The 22,236-nt window shown below is 33.8% G+C and overlaps 1 protein-coding gene across 1 annotated transcript in view; it reads right to left on the bottom strand.

Annotated features, from left to right (window-relative positions):
- NAALADL2 (N-acetylated alpha-linked acidic dipeptidase like 2) overlaps positions 1-22,236 on the bottom strand; it is a 979,587-nt gene that overhangs the window by 326,183 nt on the left and 631,168 nt on the right. Inside the window, exons 7-9 of the mRNA XM_051983192.1 lie at positions 21,867-21,959; positions 18,259-18,464; positions 13,298-13,417 (exon numbers count right to left, since the gene is read on the bottom strand). Coding sequence (XP_051839152.1) covers positions 13,298-13,417; positions 18,259-18,464; positions 21,867-21,959 — 419 coding nt within the window. The remainder of the gene's footprint in view (positions 1-13,297; positions 13,418-18,258; positions 18,465-21,866; positions 21,960-22,236) is intronic.

Genomic DNA, 22,236 nt, shown 5'->3' with positions numbered 1-22,236 from the left:
TTCAAGAGGAGACTTCAGGGACAAAATGCAGGCATTGGATTATAGAGCTTTGATTTTGCTGTGAGAGTGGGACATCCAGATGGAGATGTCCAGGAAAGGGAAAGAAAAATGAGACAGAAACTTAGAGGGCAGGTCAAAGCTGCAAATGTAGACTAGAGTTGGCATTCATCCTTGGAGAGGAGGACAGAGAAGGTCTCTAAATGAGGTAGTATAGAGAGATTGAGGAAGGACTGATTCTTCTTTAGCCTTTGGTCCATCCCCATCTGCTGCTACTTGAAAACATATACCAGCCTTCACAAATGGATTAAATCTTAGTACTAGGTAATTCATCCATGCACTTATATATGAAAATAAAAAAAAAAAAAAGAACATTTTGAGGGCTCCATTGTTTTTAGTTTACTTAACAAATGTATAATTTTAGAGCCTCAGACCAGAGAGAACCAAAAAAAAAGATTGTGAATAATCAAAAAAGCCTTCCTCAGTGTCTCAGGAGCAATAGCAGGGTATGCATAGTCATCATTGCAGTATAAACTTGGCCAAGATCTTCTAGGACTTTGGGTCATGGCAGACCTGGCTCTCAGAGCCAGGGCAGTGTCAGTGTCTTCCCACTCTGGATATCCATGGTTGACTCTACCTTCTGCTTCTTTAGATGACCTAGAAAGTACGGAAATGTAGACGTGGCAGTCACAGACTGCAATTAAGGACATTTACAAGGTCTTCCCAGGCATCTGAATAAAATTATATTTCTGGTGTACTCAGGAAGATCTAAGAAGTAGCAAATCAAAGCTAGTTTTCAGATTACAGATACTATTAGCTAAGTAGTTATATAGTGTAGTAGTACTATACTATATACTAAATAGTGTAATAGTATAGTAGTTGTATAAAGAAGAGACCTGATTTAGGTAGAGGAGGGCAAAGGATGCTAAAGGTCACATAATTCTGAGTCTCTACAATAATTATAGTTCTGTTATTTGAAAAAAAATTACATTAAAAATAATTGTCTCATCTTAAATGTCAAATCTTAAATGATTTAAGATGAACAAAATCAAGGCAGCAGTTCACCATTAAAGATGACTATATAAATATCAGCCATTGAAGAACTTGAAGAAGAGAGAATCTTCTAAGAGCTTGACAAGATTCTCTAACTAAATCAATACACATGATGATTTTCAGGAAGCTAGAGTGGTACAAGCACGTCAAGCTCAGTCAGAAAGACTAATCCTCATGAATTTAAATCTGGCCTCAGAGACTTATTGGTTGTATAACCTAGGCAAAGTCATTTCCTTTTCCTTCAGTTCTTATGTAAAATGAGGTTGGCAAGAAAAATGGAAAACCACTAACAAAACACCAAAAGGGATAACTGAACAATGAAATATTATGATATTTGGTGAATTCAAAATGAAGAAAGACCCTAGATAAGGCACTGAGAATTTTTTTAAATGTTCAAAATCAAAGAATTAAAGCCTTGCAGACTCTTCAGAAACTGCAAACAGGTACATCATAAATATTTTCCTCTAGAACATTGGAAGATGCTGGAGAATATAAACAATGAACACCTTTTACAAGCTTATGTGAATAAACTTCTACAGTAGACCAAATCTCAACCATGGAAATGAATAAGAGTTGAAATGAATCTTCAATGTAGTTATGATTGTTGCTTATTAGATACAAAAGAGACCACTTGATTTAGCTAAACAACATGTTACTTTCAAGACTGTACTCAAATAAAGTATTTTAGGTGCATTAAAAAAAAATGTTTTATTAGTGCTTTTGTTTTAAACCACAGTCATTTCTAGATTTCAGACAGAGAAAGGATTTCAGATCCCTTCTCCCTCTTCCCCCCCCCCCAAGTCTGTCTGTCTGTCTGTCTCTGTCTCTTTGTGTGTGTGTGTGTGCGCGTGCACACGCATATGTGTAGGAGGTTTTCCTGTGGTTATTGTTTTGGTTACATTGAGATTTTTTTCTTTTAAAATATTAATTTTGATGACTCAGGAAACTTTATGGCCTCGGAGAAAGAGTACTGGTATAATAGTCAGGAGATGGAGACTCTGACATTAAATAATTTGGAAAGTCACTTAATTAACATTTCTGAGTCTCAGTCTTCAGGGTTATAAAATGGAAGATAGTTTGGAGTGTTTTTTTTTATTTCTCCTCAATTCTAAGATTCTATCACTCAAACGCTTTAATTAAAACCCATTTAGTTAGATTTAATAAGAACTATTTCATTAATTAGAATCCATTAAAATATCAGAATATATAGTTCAGCCACTTAAAAATTATCACCTGCCATTTTGTTACAAGAAGGTAGACTGAATCATGTCTCCAACTTAAGTGTTTGTCTATGTTTTTTCCCTTCAAAAATGTAAAAGGAAATGTAAATTTCCTAAGAAATGGAACTTCATAGATATGTCTCCTTAAACATAAAAATATAAATACTCTTTCATTTCTTTCTTTTATCAAGACTCCTCAAAGTCCAAAATGAAGAGGTGGGTATAGCGAAGGGTTATGCTTAGAAATGGGGGGGGGGGAGGGAGGGAGAGATGTGATCTTGGTCAGCATTGGAAATATAAGGATTTTCTGGTTTGTTTTTGTTCCTCTTCCAAGTTCTGGTTAGAGGTCTACTCTTCCTTTTCTATGTCAAAATGAGCCTGAGGTCATCTTAAACTTAATACCAAAGCCATCAAGGCTCAGGAAGAGGAAAGAGCTGCATGACAGCAGCTATGACCATCAATGGGCTATAGTTACATGTTAGACAGTCCAGTGAACAGCTGTATAACCGGAATAGTCAACGGCATTATAATGGCTCCATAGAGTAGGCTAATAAGATGCCAGTCTTACCAGGATCATAAATTTATACACAGAATTAGGGAGTGAAAGCATAATCTGCTTAAGTAAATAGTGATCATCAAAGTTAACAATTGTAAAGAAAGGATTCAGAGACATTTTTTCAGGTTCATTTAGATCAATTAGGATCACAAATTTGCATTTAGAATTTTGAAGGCAAAAATATAATATACATATTTATAAAACAATGAACTCTCTCCTTATATTTTCTTAGAATCTTTTGTCAGTTTGTTTAATACCTGTCTTTTGCCTTTTGTCAAATTCATTCAAGTATTGAGTACATCTCTCTTATCATGGAATAACATTCATGAATCTAGGGTTTATGCTATTTTTATTGTATAGACTCTGGAACATCTTTTATAACCTTTGGTGATACTAGATACTAGATTAGGCTCCTGCAGGGCAGAGGACAGCTACTTGATTCCTTCAGAGACTCTAGGGTTAAACCTGAGTGGGTGGGATTTGTTTCAGTAATGTTACCTCTGTGTTATCCCCCTTCTATGGTTATATCAGTGAGTCAGTTAGACAGCTTTCAGTTAGGGATATTTAAAATCAAGACAAAGGAAGAAGAGTTGATATTAAACATTACTCCACCTATTCCTACCCCTTCAAAGTCTGTGTAAACTTACACATGAGTGTGTATAGGTGTAAAAAAAATAATTCCCAGATCCTCAAAGTCCTTGTACTAGTTATTTCCCTGAAGTATTATAAGGAGTAGTTTTCCTGCTGTGCTTTTTGCAGACTTAAATGTGTTTTCTTCATTACATTTAGTCTATCATTAGCTCTTAGTGAAAATACTGATGTTAGACATAGAAAAGATGCTGCTGTGACTCCAAGGAAAATGTCCAAATATAAGGACTCTTCAAATGTTTATGCTGCTCTTTTGTTCAAGGGAGGAGAAAAAAAAAAAAAAAAGACTATGCTACTGTCTCTGCTGTTCCCTCCTCCTTTCTCTCATATATTCCTTTTTAGGGGTTTAACTAGAATGCTCTCAGGACTATGTTTCCAGGCTCTCCACTATAAAATTCCAACTGCCTTGGTGATTTTACACAGACTCAGAGTGAATGATCAATTTACTTATAAAGAGAATTTCTGTTCCACCTAGGGAAGTATTCAGTCTGTGTTGAAACCTTGTGCCTGTGTTTTAATCTGATAAATGTATGAGTGCATGGTGTAATTATCTAAACTCACCTCTTACCCTTACAATTATATGCCCAAAGCCCAACTAGGACAATTACTTGGACAGACAAGCCATTGAGCCGGACTCTTGGTGGATATATATATATATTGGCAAGACAACAGATGGATAGCAAACTGGGCCAAAGATGAAGCAGGAGAAGAGGTGGGTTGGATTACTTTTGGGAAACAAGGCAAGGCTTTTAATGATCCCAGTTTCTCCTTGAAACAAGGACTCATTTTTTCTTCAATCCCAATGTTCTTTGAATGTGACTTTGACATACTAACATACTATGACATACTAAGTCATAATAGATTGACAGTGGGCAGAGTAGATTGTAACAAGTTTCCAAAGAAGAACTGCACAAGAAAAGCAATGGAAAGGATATAATTAGAGTTAAAAAGACCAGAAAGGTAGGCAGTCCTGTGAGAATAACCAACAGAATGAAACTATACTAATATGAAGAGTAAGTTCTGAATACTCATTTGTTGAACTGAATTGAAAGTAAAAGTAATAGTTATGAAGATTACTGCTTAGGAACCCCTGAGATTTTTTTTTTTTGGTTTTTGTTTTTTTGCTGAGACAATTGGGATTAAGTGACTTGCCCAGGATCACACAGCTAGGAAGTATTAAGTGTCTGAGGTTCCTCAGGTCCTTCTGACTTTAGGGCTGATGCTTTATCTACTATGCCACTTAGCTGCCCCTAAATCACTGAGATTTAAACCTTCTGTCTCCCTAGCCAATAAGAGACTTTTGGATCCTTTCTTCAAGATTTGTGAGTAGAAGTATGTGGTTGCTTTTATTCTAACATCATAATCACAAGGGCTTTTAACATCCTTTTAAAATTGAAAAGGCCTATTGTTCTATTATTTTATACATTGTTACCATTTTAATTTCCATTTCATGAGTGAAACACAAAATAAATTATACAACTATTTTTAGAGTCCAAGACGGAATTATCAGCTTTAAAAGAAAAAAAAATTTCAAAAAATAAAAAAGAGAAAATATAAAAATAATCTTATAAATTCAGCGAAGTAGGAATAAATAAAAAATAAACAAAAGAAAGTTGAGAATAGGCAAAACAATTCTAAAGTGCATTTTTAAAACAGTTTTATATTTTAACTCTAATGCCTGGCAGCTTAGTTTTGAGATCAGGGCAGATAGATAAGAAGGCATTATAATAGCTTCAGACCACTTCAGGTGAGACCACATAGGTTGTGGCCAGCAAGGACAATGAAGGCTTGGTGCTGATGATTTTGGTAATAGCTTAGTATTTAGAGATTTTGGTAAAAGGAGGAAGAGTGGCAGATAAACAATGTAGATGGATGGCTAACACAGGCACAATTTTGAGAACATGTACTGTGTACAAAGATTGGGCATAATGAAGCCATAAATGACTTCTGCTAACTTACTATTTCCTTACAGATCACCACAGAGGTGCCAGAGGCACCTATTTAGCATTGTGGGGTAGCACACATAATTTTGCCTGAGATACTACTAAGTAATACCATAACAGGCAAAAATTAATTGTTCTATTTAGAAACTTTACAGACTATTAATTTGCAAGAGAATTTATTTGCGTCATGAAGATGGGGACAATGAAAGAAATTTCCCACAAAATCCTATCTTAAATGTATCCAGAAGGCCAATTGCCAAAAGAAATCGACTTCTGAGTCATGAAAATAAAACAAGTGATTGGAAAGCTAGTTCATTGATTTATTCTTTTCTCTAAACAAATCAAAAATTTCAGATCTATATTGCACTTCCCTAAAATCAGGTTAATTTGTACTTATGTTCATTTCTTTAACTACAGTGACTAAATCTATCTAACATGATTTCAAAAAAGTCATAGTATTTAATATTTTTCACCTTAAAAACTTGAGTCTTTTAAAAAAGCATAAAAATGCTTCTGCTTAAATTCATATACTCAAAAGCCTCACACAATATGCCCCATGGAAATGAATTTTATGTTATAATGATCATGTAAATAATCAAATTACTGCCATTAAATGGAGATTTTAACCAGCCATAATTTATAGTGGAGGAAACAACAACAGAAAATAGCAAATGTTTGGTTATAATAAATTTCACTTTTCTATAATGGACAAAATGAAGCTGACTGTATTCATGAGATCCTGTGTGAGTGAGCAACCTGTTGGCCAATGACAATTCCTTCATACCACAGCTGGGTAAACCATCATTTCCTCCCGAGGCCCATGGAGGTCTGCTGTCCGACATACCAATCAAAACACTGTAAATACAACGCAACTCAAGCCGCATGCCTCTTTAATGAATGCGTACAGTAATTATGGTGGCTGGATAAATGAGTTCAAACTAAATTTGTTAAGGTCTCAGAATGTTTGCCTTGCTCTTTGGCGGCATAATCCAAATATTTAAATCAGCTGCCTTCCATAAATTCTGTGTTTTATCCAGCATTGGGCTGCCTTCCCCTGATAGCAAGATTTAAAACAAATAGTATTTGCAAATTGTTAATGTATGCTGAAACAAAACCCTCCTGAAAGAGTAATGAACTGGGGAGATCAGTTCAGTGCTTTAGACTCAAATTAGCTTCAAAAGAAACAAACCAAAAAAATAAACAAAGACAATCATGTAAACATAAGGGATGGATAAATCTGCCCAGTAGTAGCATAACTTCAAATGTGAGGCTTTCAGCAAGGTAGTGTATTAGTTTAAAGGAACATTTTAAATCAATTTATTGGAGTCTTAATGGCCACTTCAATTGACTAATAGTGAATAGTGGAAGGGATGGAAAAGAGGCCAAATAGAATAGGAAAAGTGTGAGGAGAATTGAAAATAGTGGAGAGCATGGGGGAAGAGGGCAATACACGAAAGATTCATCTGGAAAACATCCTGGATGCCAGGGGACAAAAGTGTGAAGTTTCTGAGAAAGATATGCAAATTATATCTGGCAGAAAAAGAAAGGCAGTTTATAAATAATCCAGAAATAATAATGAGGTAACATTTATAAAGTACTTTATATATATTGCCTCATTTCATACTTTTATACTCATTAAAATATTGTAAAGAGGTGCTATTGTAATCCCTTTTTACAGATGAGGAAATTGAGGCTCAGGGATGTTACAAAATTTGCCACACAACTTGAAGATGTTGGAGGCAAAAATTGAATCCATATCCTCTTGAATCTAAGGGCAATGTCCTTGCTATTAAAATATCTTCAATCTCAAATAATGTAAAGAAAATTAACCTAAAGTTTAGATAACTCTTATCTCTTCTATAAATGATAACATGGAATAGTGGATAAAGCCCTGAACCAATGGCAATCACTTCTGCCCTTCCCCTCTCTATATCTCAGTTTCCTCATCTGTAAAATAAGAAGATTAGACTCATTGGTCTCTAATGATCACCTTCAGCTTGAAATCTACAATCATATGGCCAAAGATGATCATTAAAAAATGGAGACCACAAAAAGTAATAGAAGACAAAATGAGATAATGTGTAAATCACCCGATGGGATTATGTCTGGAATTAACAAAACATCTTATGACATAATGCTGATAGTCTACAAAGTCACATGCAGAGGATTGACCATATGGCCCAATGAAAGGACAACACATGGGCAATTCATGCTACAGGCTAGTTTTCCAAGGACCAGAAAGACCTGCTGTAAGATGAAGAACATATTGGGTTGATCCACTAAAATCTTTGTTCAGTTTTGGAAGCTATCCATGCATATTCTTGAAAAGGATAACACTGCTTTAAATCTAAAAGATAATTTTGAACAAGGGACAAAAAAAAATGCAACTAAACATATAAATACACATATATAACCAATCAATAAAAAGGCTATCTCTAGTCCATCTAATTCAATGCAACAAGCAACAATTATATTCACTCTGGTAGATATTAGGAATATAAACATTAAAAAATGATATAAAGTGTTTATTTTCAAGAAGCTTATTATTTTGTAAAAGAATAAGACATGTGCAGAGAACTTTTAATACCATACAATATACAATGTTATATATAACATATATAATATGTAATACTCTGAGTTTTGAAGGAAGGGAGCATTTATAACCAGAAAGATTGAGGAAGGCTTCATTAGAAAGATGCTAAGTCCTAAGCTGGGCTTTGAAGGAAGAGAATGGATGGAATTTGTTCTAGATATGATAGGTTGATCTGTGCAGATGAATTTGGATAAGAGAGAAGCAAGCAAATTGCTAGTATTTTAGTGTTGTTAGAACAGGATGTTGCTTTTCCTAAACAGTTTTTTTTTTAAAAAATATGCTGCCATCCTGTCATTGAATACTGACTGTGATAATGAAAAGAAAATCAATTAAATAAACTAAAAAATAAACATTGAACATGTTGGAGAATGTACCACTTCTCAACTGTAGTCTATAATCTCTCTATTGAAAGGAGAGAGGTATATTTATGCAAGATTAAGATAAGAGTAATGAGAATTCTGGGAATGTAATCTGAAGCAACCAATGTAAAGGCAAATTTTCAAGAGCTCACATTCTTATTCATATTACATATCACTGAATGTCAATAAGAAGAAACTTGTGAGATGGTTCTTTAAAAAAGTAAGGTCAAAGGTCCACCTTTGAGGAGGAATAATTCAGGAATAATTAGAAACCAATATCTGAGCTAGGAAAAGGTTATGACTAGTTCAAGTGATCTGTAAGAATGCTTACTAGGTTCAAGTGAGACTTAAGCATAGCCCCTTCCACCCTCCAGATGGGGATATGAATGCTTGTTTGAAAAGTACTAATGTGATTGGGCAGATTCCACAAATTAACAGCTTGGGGATCTAACAAGGAAATTGCACTCTCTTTGTGTTCTTAAAAGTGTTGTGAATATGCTTATGGACCATTCAGAAGGTGAGATAACACATGGTAAGCTTTGGGTTCAAGAAAAGGGGGGATGAGTACTTGTTGGACATGCTTTTGTGGAAGAAGTGCCTTTTATGTAGAAGTAAGGACCACATGGCCACCGAAGTGCATTCCAACCTTCTCTCCCTAGAGAACATTCGAAATGCTTCTATTTTTAACATTACCTTCAGGGACATTTATGTTTTGAAAGCTCATAAAATCTTTATTTTGTATTATATCATGAGAGTATCATAGTAATTGTAAACTAAATGTTTCCTCATCTTACATATGTAAAAATAGACTCAGGGAGGGGAGGGAATTTTTTTGGACATCCCAGAATCAGCTGAAGTTAGGATAATCAAAAGTCCTTAGTCTTTTTTCTTGGTCTTTAGACGCAGGATTGAACAGAATGGGAAACAAAATCTCCCCAACCGCCTTCTTCCTCCTCTACCTCAAAAAGTGACTCTAGCTCGTCTTACTCCATCCCCTAGTCCCTCCTACAATCCTCTGTATACACCAATCATTGAGCCAGTACAGGCTAGTGGGAAGGACCATTTTCCAAGCATATGCCCATAGAGTATTGTCCAATCAGTAATTAGCCCTAAGTGCTTGAACCCACCTCAGTGCAATGACTCAAGAGTTTCAGCCCTCTACAATCCCTCAAGTAATAAGTTTCAAGATAGGATCTCTCTCTCTGACTTGAGGCCCAGAACCATATCTTTGTATTTTTATGATTGATCATTTCTAAATTGCTCATTTAGGAGAGGATGACCCAGTTTATTACAGTTCTTTTCATGTTATCTAGGAACTATTTTATATACAAATTATTTTTGTATATTGGCCCCAATGGCCAATGTTCTACCTCCCAAATTACTTCCCCAACTCATGAATCTGGGGGCTTTATTTTATGTCTCTTTATGATCTTTTTTGTTTTAAATGAAAGAAATTGGAGACAGGTGTGACTTTGAGTGCTTCAAAGGTCTGGAGAATGAGCACAGAATCTGGGAACTAGAGTTCATACAAGTTTTAGCCAAAAGTCAGTTAGTGAGAAGCAAGATACAAAGGGACTATTTTGTCTACCTGATCAGTAGCAAAGTAGCAGATCTACAAGAATCATTCATCCAGAAGAGAACTTGGCCGGGTGAATCTAAGTAGAAACTGAGTTAAGTTTGAGCCACTTTTTTTTCCCCCTCAGAAACTGATATGATATAGGAGAGAATATATCCTCAATGGTTGGGGGGAGGGAGGGAATGAAGGAAGGGATAACGTGTAAGGATAATAACTGTGAATGCTAAGATAAACAAATTTTATTTTATCCTAGGAAAAAAATGAGGAGCAAATGGATGCTATCATTTTTCAAAAATAATATTAAGTAGTTTACAAACTCTAAAATACAATGCATTATCCATTTAGTCAGGAATTTTAACAATATTTGTACATTTGTTCTTATTATATCTTTTCAGTAAATATGCATCTGTCAAAAGTTCATTAGTGTTAGTAAAGGAACTGAGGTACTCATCAGCTAATTGGAAACATGTTGAATAGGGGCTCAAAGCAATAGCATAAGAGAAAAAATTCCCCCTAACTCCTCAACCCTAGAACCTAGCAGAAGAGATGTAAACAGTTTTGCTCTGGGAGAAAGAATCCAGAAGCACACTACAAAATAATATCTTTAATATTCACTACTTAGAGAGTATTGGCCAATCCATCTTATTGTGACAAAAGTATTTCATAGTAAAATAGTAATGTGAAATATACAAATGTTTTAACAAGGAGAAATGGTCAGTATCAAACTCTTAAAAGACCATTTATACTAGGATTAACCTATCGTTTCCTGACCATTAGCAAACCCAAGCCTAATATTAATGGTCCTTGTAGAGGGATCAATTTTCTCTTTAAACCAAGTAATATAGAAGCACTACACATGCAGAAACACAAATCATAGGAATCAATGACAAAACTGCATCAGATTCTTCTTCCTCTGGAAAGACTTTTGGCTTGGACAAAGAGCTTTGCCTGTGCTGTGCAGGGAAAATATTACATACTTCTATAAAATGTCATAAACAGTATAGCTTTTGAATATTTGAATATGCACATGCATATATGTCCACAAGATTCTGTTTCCTTCAGATTTTCTTGTCATTTTGTATGTTTAGGATTCTAGGGGGAAAACATATCAATTTCTTAATACATTATTTCCTTTTATTGATTCTTTGAGCAAATCTGTTTTAAATAATCATCTACATTTTACAAACCATTACATAGCTAAGGCATAGAAAACAGTAATCTCCAATCTTAGGGGAGTTACATCAACCCATTTTTTTCCTGACAATATCACACTTCTAAAATCTACATGGCACATATTTATGTTTTATAATAACATGAATCAAAACTAATTTGACTCAAGAATTCAATGGGATAAATGGGGAAACCAAGTATCCCCCCAAAACAAGGCTTGGAATTAAAGAAGGAGCTATGATTCTCAATATTTGTACTCAGTTTGTAAATTGAATCTTTTGCATTTTCTGCCAGAAAATGAAATGCTTTCATTTCATCTACAAATATAAAGTGGAACCATGGAATGAAATTACACAAAACCCATCCTAGATCCCCTATTTTGGGAGGTTAGGATTAGCTTTTGCTTTAAAGTGGTCACAATTCTAGGTGAAGCTTTATAAGTTAAAGATCTGGCATAATTTAATTACTTAATTGCTTACTGTGTCCCAGACATTGTACTAGGTAGGCACATGAAGAGTTTACAAAGAAATGAATGAAAATGAATTTTACTTACAGGTGGCAAGGATACTACATATACAAAAGAAAATATAATAAAGTTAATTGGAAAAAGAAGAGGAAGAGCATTAACTGATGAGATCAGGCAAGATTTCCTGGTGAGACTGAATTTCATCTAGGCCTTTAAGGAAGGCAAGGATTAGGAGAAGCTAAAATCATGAAGGATTGCGTTCTAGATATGGGAGTTCTTTGGGAGGGCACAGGATCAGCAGATGTAGCACTGAGTTGGTACAGAGTGGGAGAACAATAATCTACTTTGGCTACATTGGAGAGATCTTAAAAAAAGGAATAGGATAAAGAGATCTGAGGGGTCAAACTCTAGTCACCGTGAATGCTAACATAAGTAAATTATATTTTATCCTAGAGAGAAATGAGGGGCAAATGGATACTGTAATTTTTCAAAAATAATATTAAGTAGCTTACAAATTCTAAAACACAATGCATTATCCATTTAGTCAGGAATTATTTTAAAATTAACAGGAGTTATTTTAATATAACAATGTCTTTTGAAATGATCATAGTAGGAAATATCCTACCTTCAAATTAATTATTTAAGCTCCAGGTATATAAAGCATTTAAATCTTATAGTCCTCCACAACCTCTCTATTCCAACTTGTCAGCCCCTCTTCGTGCTCACCCACCCTTACCGTGGAATAATTCCCTAAAAGAATGGCCTTAATTTCCTAAAGCTGGACTTAACCTCAGGGGAAGCATCTTCAGCTGACTGCCTTCCCTTATTCGCCTCTAGGAAGGTAAATGAAAGTCAGTGAAATTGACACAGCCTACACAGCCGAAGAAATTAATTTACCAACTTTGAGATATTGGCATAATTTAGAGCATCCATATTGGGGTTTGGCTGGTCCTAAATGTAGAATTTATCCACTTCATCTTTTTAAATGTCTTTTTTTTTTATTATATCACACATGCAAACGCTGATGAAAACTATTAAACTAGAAAATATTTTACGAAAGTCATAAAATGTTGGTTTGCATTACATTTCAGGCAAGAATTATGGCTAATCAGAAGCCTGGCTCATTATTTGTTTCATCTCTCGTTTGGCTTCTATGATGCTATATTGTAGCTTCAGTGGATTTGCAAAAGGTCATTCCCAACTATGCCTTCATCTTTGAGAAGATTGTGTCCCAGAATCCCAAACCTCTAACTATTTATATTCTAGAGAAGATGAGACCTCCTGTGAAATTACAATTTAAATGTCAATTGATAAATAATCTTAAAGTCATAAAAAATAATAGAGATAAAAATATGAACTCCATTAAGATACAAGTTAGACTTCTACAAAATAGGCATGAAATGAAGAAATTAAAAGATAAAGTGAACAACTTTCATGAGAAATCACGAATTAGAAGAATTTAGGTAACAAGTAACAATCATTTTCCTCCTTTTTTCTTCAACATTTTTTAGCAATGTTTTTGAAATAACTTGAAAATAGGGTTGGAATATTTATTTGAAGGAAATTGTTATTTGTTCTCAACACAAAATGTGTAGTGAAAGCATTCCCCATCCCCCTTTGTTTGTGTAAAACAGACTCTGTGCTAAAAGAAAATTATGGAAATGGGGAAAAGGGGACCCCTCTGTCAAAATTTTGTAGTTAAATAAGATCTCTTACCTCTGCCACCAATTGTTGAAGAGAAGGAGATGCGATAGGATGCAGGCTGGAGTTACCCCTTATAGGATTATGAAGGCTGACATAAGCGACAACATTTTTCTGAAGCACTTTCTTGAAATCCTGCGACCAAAACAAGTATTCATTTTTAACAGACAATGAATTCTGTTTTCTAAATAAAGTTTTGATTGGACATCAAAGCATATTTGATCATGTTTGGCTTATACCCTTTCTTCTACTTAGGATCATAGGGTCACATTTAGAGTTAAGAGGGACTTTATATATTGCATAGCCCAGCCCCTTAATTCTACATTTGAGGAAATTTAGGTTCATTACCTTGCCCAAGGTCACACAAATAGTATCTGATAGAATCAGGATTCAAAGGACAGATTTCTGACTTTCTATTTAGGCCTATTTAGAACCTATTTTCGGACATCATCTACATGAAATCCATTGAAACAACTTCACTTATCTTTACTCTTCATTACAATAAACAAAAGTTTTAATTGTATTGCAGTTATGCTAAAAGTGTAAAAATAGCCCACAAAAAAGGGGGAAAAACCCTCAACATTAGTTCTAGGGCAAGATAATGGAGATTAATAGTCTAAGGAGCAGATGATGTAGGTTTTGGTATGATGTGAATTTGCCACATCCTAATGATGAGATGCCAGATGAGTCATCTCCCTCTCTATGATCCAGTTTTCTTATCTTTACAATGAAAGCACCATGATTTTCCAATTCCGTTGAAGTCTAGGAGGTGTGCTTTGACTTGTTCCTAAGAGAATACATCTTATGAAACATACTTTGACTTGTGCTAAAGGGAAGCCATATTTTACAAGTAAATATTGTCAGATGGATAATATACTTGATTATGCTTTAATCCAACAATTCTACTTCAGAATGGAAAGGCCTATTTTCTTTATTGATATCATTAGTTTGGTTATAATTGAAGTGAAGAAGTGGTAGGTCCAAACCAACATAATGGCTCCAAAAATGTTTTGTTTTTTGTAGTAATGAATTCTTTTTTGTGTGAAGTAGTTCTTTAGACAGACCAAAAAGGGTATAATAAAAAGAGCATTCAGTTCTCCCCTCTCTCTCCATTAATGAAAAATTCTTTATAATTTCTATTTTGTGATCTTAACATTCAATAAGGTCGCCAATCAGATTTTCTATTTCAGTTTTTGGAGAGTCCTTTTGTATCCTATTATATGGTGGATATCACTGGAAATAGAATTAGAAGGACAGATATACAGAAGAATATGCACTATGAGAAATGAAAGCTTGAAGGAGATATTCTCCCTAACTCCAATTTTCCACATAAATATCCCTTAATTTTTAAAGCATCTCTATTTAACTACATAGAAATTTCATGCTTTAGCTTGTTTCTACACTAATCACCTCTTCCCCCCCGTGATCTATTAAGTAAAAGCACAATGAACTTTCACCTACTTTCAATAAATATTCAACTTTTGTGATAGAATTTGGGATGATTATGTCTAATACTAGAGGAGAAATTTTTTAGATAATGTTAGATTTTGATCATACTTTACTTGTGGTGTTATTACAATAACCTACCAATTGGTCTTTCTCATATCTCTTCTCTCAAATCCATATTCAACATTCCTGCCAAAACTAAATTCAGAAGCAAATGCCTACTATGTTTGCGACCTTGAGCTGGGAGCTAAGTCAAGACCAATAGATTGGTCACATACTATGTTGATGGTAATATACTTCCCTGAGTAAAGAAGATAAACTAATCAGGGATTTATCAGTTACATTTACTAATGAGGAAGAAAGAAAGATATTCTAGTGAAGATATTGTGTAATGAGATTTCTACTCTAAAACTCAGACATAAATTTAGTCAACTCACTGATAGCTGAATTACTCTAAATCTTGCTTTCAAGTTTACTGATCATTAGTACCTAATCTGCTTAATTATAGCTTTGAGTCTCAAGGGATTTGGGTATAAGTAGAATTAAATAATAGAATATGACAAATCAACACAGTTTTATGGCCTCCTCTGCTCCAGACATGATGGACAATCAGAGAAAGCAAATTAGGCTTGGTTGGGAGATTACAGAATTTAAAAAAGAAAAAAAAATCCATCCCTAGCTCAAAGTACTTTTGAAATAGGCATTTGTAATAGGGAATAGAGAAAAGAAAATAGATGACGACTTCTCAACTCACTATCACTTGGTTATTCTGATAAACAACAGATGAAAATATAAACATACTATGAAATAATTCTCTAAGATCACAATCGTAGACTGAAGTGTAATACACACTTAATAGGATTCTGGGAAAATTTTTGAATACTAATAAATGTAGTATCTGTCATGTTACCATTTATGTATTTAAATCTTAGACACTTATTAGGTGTATTATCCAGAACAGGTCACTAAATACTGTTTGCCTCAGTTTCCTCATCTGTAAAAGGAAGTAGAGAAAAATGGCAGCTCACACTAGTATCTCTGCCAAGAAAACCCCAAATAGGGACACGGAGAATGGAGTGTGACTGAAACAAGTAAATAAGCAACAGACAATGTTTATCAAAAGGTGTTAAAATTGGGAGGGGATTTAGCAGTCATTTAGCCCAATCTAAGGACACTGGGGACATACTAGGGAGTTATGTACAGAACACTAGATTGAGAATTGAATTCTCTGGGTTCTAGCCCTGGTTCTGTTCCTATATGCCATAGAACTTTGATCACATTGCTCCATTCCTGAGTCTTATTTCCTTTATTCTATTCTACCACAATTGAAATACTATGCAGTGCAAAATAACCATAATGGCACAAAGGCCTGAGTTGAAATCCTGTTTTTTTACATATTAGTTGTGCAACTATGATCTCGTCACTTCTCTGTGCCCCCAAATAACTTTCTCAGACTATAAATGGCAGGATAGGTGATGATCTGCCTGGATAGATGATCCTCCTCTCCAGCAGTTTCCAATTCCAGGGAAACCACAGGTCTATTTCAAAAAAGAAAGGCATATGAAAATGGACAATGACACTCTTTGTGCTTAACAAAGTCTTTTCTCCAAGGAAGACTTCTTGGAGAAGACTTCTTGGAACCTCATCTGTCTTTTAGCTAATAGAAGGATTTCAAGAAAAGAAGATTTGGAAGGAATGCATTTTAGGCATGAAAAACAAATATATATATATACAAATATATATATATATATATATATATATATGTATGTATGTATGTATATAAATGCATGAAGGTGAGAAAGGGAAGGATAAGAATGAGGAATAAGTATGATTTGCAGAGATCTTAGAGTCTGTGAAATGCCATACTCAAAGTGAGAAAAACCATGCTTCAGGCTTGCATTCAAGGGAAGTCACCCATTTCTAGGAACACTCTGTCCTGGTGAATCTCAACCATCTGCTGATCCAGGCTTGGCGCTGTTCTTTATCAGAACTGTGAGGTTGAGGGCAGCATCTTCTATCTCTTTTTCTTTTTTATGAGCTGCTAAGAACACCTATGGTAATTGGACCTGATTCACAGCATAGTCTGAGTTACACTCTTGCCTATGGTGGGGATGTGTTAGATCTCTACAACTTGTAATACATTGCCTCCATTAGGAACAGATAATTGCAAAGACCCTTCCAATTTAAATTAAAAAAGAAACATAAGAAGGTATAATTCTTTCTTGGCCCAAATCTCATTAGCTAGAAGTTTGAATAGAAATTCTTAGAACAGACTGAGAAGAAAAATTTCTGGAATATAGGTCTTATGATTAAAAAAAAAAAAACTAACACTAGAAAAAGGTTGTTCTTTCTTCATTGTTCATTCTTTTCAATTGCAACAGAAAGTTCCAAAGAAAACTATGTCACAAAAATGTCTGTTTGACTTCTCACATTTTCAAAGAACAAAATAAGAAGCAGAAGTTTGAGAAGTTGGCTCTTTTTAACTGACATCTTCCATCTCAAGTACAAATGTATGCATTTAAGATGACTTTATCTTTTTTTCTTCTATAATAATCAGCTGAATCAGTTCTTTCAATATGGAACAACCATCAATACTTTATTTACATAATAAGTATATTCTAATGATTAAGACAGGACTAGATGAATTTCTTTAGGCAGAATACATTTTAGTAACTTTAAGTCACTACTTTCCTCTCAGTCGAAATGATATGTTGAACAAAGGAACTGTTTAAATATGTATCTTCTTACTCTATAGGCAGTGTTCATGAACTCCTACAGACAAAAAAAGAAATTACCTAATGGCTAATCTTTGGACCTCTCCAAACACCTGGATTTATTTTCAACTAACAAATCTATCATCCAGCTTGAGGCTTGTACCTAAAGCTTCTTCAAGTTGGTAATCAATCAATCAAAAATCATTCAACAAATATTGACTAATCAGCTTCTGTGAACTTTATTACAGAAAACATTGGAGACATACAGACAAAAGTCTTTGACTTCAATAATCTACATTCTAACTTGACAAATTTATAGCTGTCTTGAATAAGATAATTGAGTAGGGCTTTGTGAAGACTACTGGGGCAAGGGAATTAGTGAACATTGCAGTATCACATACCTAGAACTGGACAAGATCTCAAATGCCACGCAATCTAACTTTTGTAGTCATTTTATAGGTAGGGAAACTGAGGCCTGCAAAAGGTTAAGTGATTTATGCTCAAGGTCATACAGACAGTATGCATCAGAAGTGAGATTTGAACACAGGTAAAAGAATGGTCATACTGATAAAATCACAGATCTTATTGATGTAACTAGGAAAACAAAGGAATGTCCTATACATATTTTTTCTTGGTTTATAAGAATTTTTTCCTTAAAAAGCTATGATTTTTAAAACCTCAATATCCAATGTTCTCACATATTATACTACCTCCTATTATTTTAATTTCTACTAAATTATATACATATATTAGTTTATATTATATCATTTTAGGCCAAGAAAATACATAATACACTCTCCCTAGATTTCTTTTTACCTCTGCCCATTCGTAGGAGCCAACATTTCCAAATGTTGTTCCTCCCCATGAGCATAGGATGATGGTCCGATCGGGTCGCCAGCCTCTTTTCACTTTTAGCATCAAGGCCTGGATAAATGCTGTGATGATGGCGGTTCCACTTGCCCATTCTTGTCCATTGTAACCATAAGGATTATGATGGTGGCTGCCCACGATGACATACCGATCTGGGGAAGAAACATTTTTACAATTAACCCTCGAGAATAAATTTATTAGCGATGTATACTCTATTGGACAAGAGAGCAGCAATTGAGTCAATGTTTACCCCCAGTTTTCATTTTTTTGGTCCATTCTCCTGCTCTACACATATCAGTGTGTGTATGTATGTGTATATATATTTGATATATATATCAAATATATATGTATATCAAACACATATCAAATATATTTATACATATCATATATATATATATATATAAACACACACACACACACACTCACAGCTGTAGATGGTACAGTTCAATAATGTAGCCAGGATTAGGAGATACCATACTTTCCTTTGAAACATTCATTAAGCAAACACAAATGTGGCAGCAAAAACCTTTGTGCAACATTTTCTGGAAGTATTGTGGGAGGAACAGCCTCTGTGTGTTCATAAAATCTTAATTAACTGTTGCCTGATGGGTCATCTTTTTATGGAGATTTGGAAACATGGTCATTGTAATAAAAAATATCAAATAAAAATGGATTGTCTTATAAATTCCTTTTTACCCTCAGGGTTAATTGGTTTTTGTAATGTGGCTTCACTAAGTTTCTCCTCTTCTCCTTGCTAAATGGGGAGAAATGGACATTCAGATAAAGAATTTTAAAACCATTTTTTGATGCACAGTAGGATGTACTCAGAGTATATAAAAGGGAGTGTACCTGGGCAGGGATTTCAAATCCCACCTTTAACTGAATTAAAGTCCACTTGATAGTAGACAAGCCATTTGATTTCTCTAGATTTTAAGCAACTCCCTAACTGATAGATAAGTTCTAATTTGCCATAGTTCAGGGACAGTTCTCACATTGAAAAAAAAAAATCACATACTTTTGATAGTTTGAATTTCTTTCAACCAACTTTCCAAAATTTATCTGGCATTTATATCTAAGGGATTTGATAGGTCTTCATGGCTCATGAATACAATATTTACTTACAATGCTGACTCAGTCCTAGAATTAGAAAGTGTGAATAAAACTAGAATAAAACTGCAGTATAGTTGGCTGACTTTTGCAATTATTAATTATGATTGATTCTAATTCTAATGCAATATTTATTTGACCAAGTGACCCTGAACTACCACGGGAGAAAGAACTTATTCTGAGATTCATAAGCTTTTCTGTTAATTCGTAAGATCATAGATTTAGAGATAGAAGAGACCTCAGACATCATTTAGTCCATTCTCCTAGCCTATAAATGAAATTGAGATCTATGGAGGTGAACTGCCTTACCCCAGGATCCTACAGTTAATAAGTAGAAGGGCTGAGATTTAAACCCAGGAAATAATGACAAATCTAGTTCTCTTTTCAGTGTACCAGGGGTTATTAATTTGGAGTCTGTGAGTTTCTATTTTTATTCTGATTACTATCTTGATATAATTGCATTCCTGCCTTACTTATATTCCTTTGTAATCTTATACTTTAAAAAAAAAAAAAAAACATTCTTCACATAAGTACTTTTATCTTCCTAGACATCATTTTCTTTATTTACAAGATGATCTTTAATTATCATTGATAATGCACTAAATTGTGAGCTCTTTGAGTGTAGGGACTATCTTTTGCCTTTTTATTTTATTTTATTTTTTTTGCATCCCTAGAACTTAGTACAATATCTGAAACACATAGTAGGCATTTAATACATTTTAAGTGACTTATTCACTGAATAGATAAGTTTATGAGGTCACTTCTGACTGGTGCTATGATTAATAAAATTCAAAGGACACATTTTATTTTTCTACAAGTTTCTTAATGAGAAAGAAGGCAAAGTATTATCATGATAGAAATGGGCATCAATGGTACAGTAATAAATGGATTTTCCTTAGCCAACTTTCTATGAGGTTCAAGTCTACAGCTGTAAACCTTGGATTAGTAAGTGCCATTGAAGAGTTTAATGTTTTATTTTTATCTTCCAGATGTACTCTAAATTTATGACTTAAGATTGTGCTTACTTTTGGTAAGTTATATATCAAAAAGTGTTGTAATATAACTTTGTGACTTGCTTTTATGTTCAAAGTCACCTCATTAGGATATTACTAGATCAGGTACAGAGATCAGTCATGTTTGTATTCTAATGGAAAAAACGAATTAAGTTTTATGCCCTATATGGCATTGATTATAATGTTTATTTATATCAGTTTAATTTTGATTTTTTAAAATATTGAACTTGAACAGAAAACAACTTTTTTCTTTTCTTCTCCCAAACAAGGATAATTTTTTCCTGATTTTCCAATAGTAACTGACAAATACTGTACAGACTATAAATCCTTGTAATGTTTTAGCTAGAGACCCTTCTTATGGAAAATCATTTTGTTGAAATGGCTCAAATTCAATAGTTAAAATTACAAGGATCATTTGTTTCTTATGTTTAAGACTGTTGATTCATTAAGGATACTGGCTCAAGGGGTGTTCAAGTTTCTTAACTGTAAGTAAATTTCAGAAAGCCCATTACTACCTCTGAGCTTAATAGATCTCCTAGAATGATACCATTGGACTGTTTAAGACTCAGAAGTCTTCATTCTTTTAGATTAGGAACCTGGGGACCAACTGTATTGGCTTAAAATGAGGTTAGTTACTCTCTACTGTTAACCCAAGAAAGATCCCAACCTAACCCACACAGAATAAAGAACAGAAGTATGCAAAGTAAATTATCAACTACACCAAACAGAAAACATACCAGATAGCTATAAATAATTCTGCCTCAAATTGTGTTGTGAAAGAATTATTCTTAGCTTCTTTTATTATATGAATATCTGGGCTTTTATGCATAGAATTTTGCAAAGCATGCAACATTAATATATATGAGCTTCATGGCAACCCCATAAAATATAATGAATACATATTATGTATATATTATATTTAACTATCATATATACTACATATACATATCATATAAGTATTCATTTTTCGTTTGTTTTGTTTTTTGATTATGCTATTTTTACTTTTGTTTCTTAATGTATACATATTTGTAAACATTCATTCAAATATTTATTGAGCATCTACCATGTACAGAACTGTCTTATGGGTGTTGGGGAATTATAAAGATCAAAAATGACACAGTCATTAATTTGTCCTCAAGAAACTTATATTCTACTAGATAGTCCAACCCCCAGCCAGCATGGAATGCACTGGATAATCCTCTATGTATATTATTAAAACCAATATCTTTTAAGTATACAATGATAATCTCATAAAATGATCATGGTCAAGAGCCCCATTGCATAGAACACATTAAAAAAGAAAACATTAATTTTTAAAGCAATCTGATTCCAATCATTTCTAAGCTGGGCTATTAAATTATAGCATATGTAGGATTTACAATTATTTCATGCTACTCTAAGAATTTCAATTTATGATTGTTTAGTTCTACTTACCAGGAAATGAAGCTCCTTTGAGATAACCAACAACATTGGTGAGTTTCTTGTATTCTGTGACTGTCTGAACTTTCATTGTCACGATTCTGATTTCTATAAGGGAAGATGCATCAAAGGATAATTTCAATACAATTTTCCTATCTTTGTTTTCATTTCTATCTATTTAAAACTTTTCATTACTTAAAACACGAATGTTGTATAATATTTCATTAAACCAAGTTTAGCAAGGAAGATGATATGCCATATAATTTAAATTTTCAGGTAACTAACATTTTTAAGCAGAAATTATATATATATATATATATTATATTAGCAAACACATAGTATATGTATATTTATGCACATCTCACACATTAAAAATTACAGAGAA

Source organism: Antechinus flavipes, chromosome 3 (genome assembly GCF_016432865.1).
Source record: "Antechinus flavipes isolate AdamAnt ecotype Samford, QLD, Australia chromosome 3, AdamAnt_v2, whole genome shotgun sequence".
Lineage (NCBI taxonomy): Eukaryota > Metazoa > Chordata > Mammalia > Dasyuromorphia > Dasyuridae > Antechinus > Antechinus flavipes.
This window is presented reverse-complemented; position numbering and strand designations above follow the sequence as displayed.